A 4,286-nucleotide genomic window follows, 5' to 3' on the forward strand; every position below is an offset into this window, starting at 1 on the left:
TTATTGCAATTTTTGTCTTGCCGTGGTCTCTGGATTTTGGAGTTCACGCGCTTATATCTTCTCGCGCCGTTTTTTCGCTCACCCAATTTGTTTGTCTCTCCGCTATTTCTTCTATTTGTTTATTTATTTCGGCCTCCGCAACTGCGTTTGCTATTTCTATCCTTTCTTTTGACCTTTGTAGAAGGGAACTGTTGTAGTTTCTTTTTCTGTCATTGCGTCTTACTTCAGGGCGCGTAGCGGATACTCAATAATTGTAGTAGAGGCACGGGTCTCAACTCTGTGGATCTTCTCGCATAGAAAAGGGCAGAAGTATATACATTCATAAATAAATATATATATATATATATCAGCACAAGCATACAGATTGTAGCAAACTCCATATAAAATTTAAAACAGTTAAATGCGCTCGCGCGAGGTGTACAGCGGATCGCAACCCATAGAGGAATATCATTCACCCAGTTCCCCATCAATTTCAAGTTCTGGTGACCCCTGTCGTGAGCCCATATCACCTTTGGGGGATCGCACGTTGATTATGGCTTTAGACGGAATGTTGCATGCCTCCCGCAAGGATGGCGGATTTGAGGGAGTGCTACGTTACGACGACTTGCGGCAGTTGTTGGCGAGGTTGGGCCTTACGTGGGAAACAGATCGTATTGATGACTGTTGGTATGATATAGTGAGGGGTCATGCCGCGCCAGTTGCGGATGACATGTCATGGGTTCGACATTGCGTTTGTGAACACCTCTATGGAGAGTGCGCTGGGATAAGCACCACAGAGCTTTTGAGTGAGCAGCAGACACTTTCACCGCGGGACGAATTCTGTAATCTCGCGGAACTAAATGCCATCTCTGCATGGCGTACACCCGCGAAAGAAAAGAGGGATCGAACACAAGCGGTAGCGCCGTCAAAATTCACGTTAAGGGCGAAAACTGTGGTTAAAGGAGGTGCCGGTTTGGAAGGGACGTCGCCTAAACGAGAAGCGCAGCCGCAACGACAGCGGTCTCCGCCGCGGTCAGCGACATCACCTCAATTGTTGTTCGATGAGGCGGTGTGCGGCAGAGGTATTAGTCCACGTCAGGGCATCTGCTTTACGTCACCTACGATGTCAAGTATGCGGAGGGGGCGCGCTACCGCTGTAATGTCGAGGCACCGGTCTGGATTAAGTACTGACAGTTTCCCTAGACGAAGGAGTCCCTCACCATCGTCGCATGGTGATGTGTTCCACCGCCTAACAGAAGATGCCCACAGCAGGAGAAATCGGCAACTTGCCGTTGCTGCAGCAGCCGTTGAGGCTCAATCGGCACCGCAAACGGGGGGCACCGTTTCCACAAGTCCTGCGCGATCCCGTCGTCCATCACCCGGTGGGCGTGGGATGTGGGAACGGCCAACAAAATCATACCAGGCTAAGTTTTCTGGTGAGCCTCCACCATTTGACCCTCTTGAGTCACAACCGGCCACTCCACCCGTGACGAGGCATAAACCACCGGGACCTTCGTCTTTTGTACCAACGGGATATGTAGAGGCGGTAGCGCGGTTGCGAAAATACGCATCATCACGCCCACATTATCAGGACTTCATGAGCTCTCTTCGTTCAGAGCCCGTAACTTCTCACGTAGTCGATGATACGCCAATTCTTAGATTGCCAGTGCGGGGGGGTGCTCGGCAGTTTTCGGGAAAAGTTGTTGATGTGCGACTCGCAACGCCCACACGGTCACGATCCAACGATGTGCTTCGTGATGTGCCGTATGATGATCCATCGCGGGTGATTTATCAAAACATGCTGCGGGGAAGGCGGTGTGCATAAGTTTTATACGCCGAGGCGGCATAGACGCGATTTCCATAGGGATGTTTTGTTTTTGTTTTTTACTTTCCTTGCTTTTATATCATTATTGTTAGTCTTTTTTTCTTTTTTGAACGATTTTCTTCCGCATTTTTATTTTGAATATCAGGCACGCTAGAATTTTTAATTTCATAGAAAAATGTACGTTTTGAGCTTCTGTATTGCGTATTCTCGTGAAATGAGTTCATTCCTTTCTTTTTTTAAAAAAATTGTTGATCCTTTTTTTTTCCCCCTCCCCTGTTCCTACCGGCCCCATGTCTTTTAACCATTGTGCTTGTGACCCATCGCTTGTAATGAAAATAACATTTTCTTTCCATATAAATTTGTTTGTAATGTATCTGTATCTTTGTGTGTTTACTTTAGGCGTAGTGAAACACACACACACAAAAAAAAAAAATAGGAGGGGAAACCTGTAAGTCCAGCCCAACCGCGTGAGGTTGCGTATAGTTTGAGCCACTGCAGTGGGCATTTCAATGCGGTTGTCTAATCGTTGCCTCATAAAGCGGGATTTTGATGCTTGGGCTTATAACATATACTGGCCGCAGAAAAAGGCGTTTCTTCCACTAATGGGCTTCGCGAGTTTAACAGTTGAGGATATTAAGTTTGCATACAATGCGTGGTGTCTCTTGCGTCTCGCAATGTTTTATGGTGCCACACACCCAAAGGTTCTCAGTCCATTAGTGAACTGCACTCCATCAATGGACATCATACATGGCGGAAATCGAATTTTTTACATGCACTCGCAAGTATCCACTCCCCTTTCACAACGAAAAATAAAAGTTGCACTAACTCCCTGCCATCCCGGGGCACAATTACTGCAGTCATTTCCGTGGGAAACTGCAGCTCAACAGGGCGGTTGGGGTTCAACGGAGGGCGATGATAATTGCGGCGTGGAGATAATTCTCGGAATGGAAAATGGCATGTCTGAAGAGGTGCGTGCGGGATGTGATTATTGCCTTTACGTGCCTCAATACGGTTCTGTAGGTTCACTTTCAATGCTTTCAGCAATGGCAATTGCCGTACATTTGGCCTTCTGTGCGCGGTGGATGAGGCGGGGTACTGAAGTGAATGAACGACTTGTACCATTTTTGGGGCATATGCCTTTGAGCAGTGACGCCAATGGCACAATTGCGCCCTGTACGCTTCCACATGAGAAAAATCTTATACACTTTAGTAATGAAGAAATTCGAGCTTTACTTGCGGAGAGGCGCCAGCAGTATCGAATGCAGCTTTCCGTGATGGTATATAATGAGTTTGGTGATCGAAACATTGGGGCCATCATGCGCAATGCAAATGTGTTCAATTGCGAGGAACTTATTGTTCTGAATCGTCGCAAGTTTAACCGGCGGGGCGCCGTTGGTACACATCATGTGCTCACGACGACATTTCACGCTACTTTGCACGACAGGAGTTGTCAGTCACGTTTGCAGGGTTATGTGTTGTGGCTACTGCATCAATATTATCCATATCTGAAAGTTTATGGTGCATCTCCATCTCCATCTAATGATAATGATATTGATGTTGCCACTTTCCTTCGACACGACAACATTCACTTGCAACGTTGGCTTCGATGTAATGGTTACCAACACAATGAAGCGGGCCCAATCGCTAATATAACTGCAAGTTTTGGAACTGGTGACCACTGGGTTCATCTTATTGGAAAGGAAGTTTATCTTGACGATGAGAGTTCACTTGTGTCCGCAGTAAAGTCGGCTGCTGCAGCGGGATATCGCGGCATAATGTTAGTGGTTCCTGAAGAGGGCGCAACATTACCATCAGAATTGGTGAAAGAGTCACAACGCGTAGTTTTTATTGCACATCCCAATCGACTTGCACGGGATGTGCAGCGTGGACTTAATGGTGCACTCGCGACGGCGGTTGCTCTCGAGCGCCTTCGAACCGCAATCGATAATATTTAAGCATTCGGTGCTCTTCCGCCACGAGAAGTCACACGTGTAACATTAACTTGATTGCCCGCTTTTTTTTTACAATTTTGAAAAAAAAATTAACAAAAAAAAACCCTTTTCTCTCCTCCACTCTTCCCAGTATTTGTGTTCATGATGCGTGTGCCCGTGTGTATATATGTATATATATATATGTGTGTGTGTGTGTGTTCAACCTTTGTTGTCATTTATCTTAACTGTTGAATGTCCACCATATAATGGCTTATGCAAGTGCCTCTTCACAGTTTCTTTCTTTTTTCTTATATTTGGAAGGAGAGAAGAAGGGGAGGGAGGGGGGACAAGGTTTTTTTTTGAAAGACTTTTTTTAAAAATTTTTATTTTCACAGATGGGGAGGGGAATTTATTAAAGTACTGGGGGCGACATTAACTCCCATATGCATTTCGTTTCAGCAGTATGTGAGGGCCTGTTGCTCCCTCTTTCCTGCAATTATCGTCTAACAATAGTAGTTATTATAATTATTGTTATAATTATTGTTATAATT

General features: G+C 45.8%; 2 protein-coding genes and 1 pseudogene across 3 annotated transcripts; all 3 read left to right on the forward strand.

Annotated features, from left to right (window-relative positions):
• Nucleotides 1-400: 400 nt before the first annotated feature.
• Nucleotides 401-1,804, forward strand: TEOVI_000905300 (uncharacterized protein; the record flags this gene model as incomplete). Its single annotated transcript, XM_067220052.1, has 1 exon — nt 401-1,804. One exon carries the CDS (start codon nt 401-403, stop codon nt 1,802-1,804), a length of 1,404 nt encoding a protein of 467 aa, XP_067076153.1.
• A 509-nt stretch (nt 1,805-2,313) lies between these two features.
• Nucleotides 2,314-3,759, forward strand: TEOVI_000905400 (SpoU rRNA Methylase family, putative; the record flags this gene model as incomplete). The annotated part of the gene is made up of 1 exon (XM_067220053.1): nt 2,314-3,759. One exon carries the CDS (start codon nt 2,314-2,316, stop codon nt 3,757-3,759), a length of 1,446 nt encoding a protein of 481 aa, XP_067076154.1.
• Nucleotides 3,760-3,928: 169 nt separating this feature from the next.
• TEOVI_000905500:pseudogene lies at nt 3,929-4,242 on the forward strand (annotated as a pseudogene). The gene is given in 3 exon segments: nt 3,929-4,093; nt 4,095-4,103; nt 4,105-4,242. Coding segments are annotated over 3 exon segments (312 nt in total).
• Nucleotides 4,243-4,286: the final 44 nt, after the last annotated feature.

The sequence above is a fragment of the Trypanosoma equiperdum genome, assembly GCF_001457755.1.
Source record: "Trypanosoma equiperdum strain OVI genome assembly, contig: ctg_1042, whole genome shotgun sequence".
In the NCBI taxonomy this organism is placed as follows: Eukaryota; Euglenozoa; class Kinetoplastea; order Trypanosomatida; family Trypanosomatidae; genus Trypanosoma; species Trypanosoma equiperdum.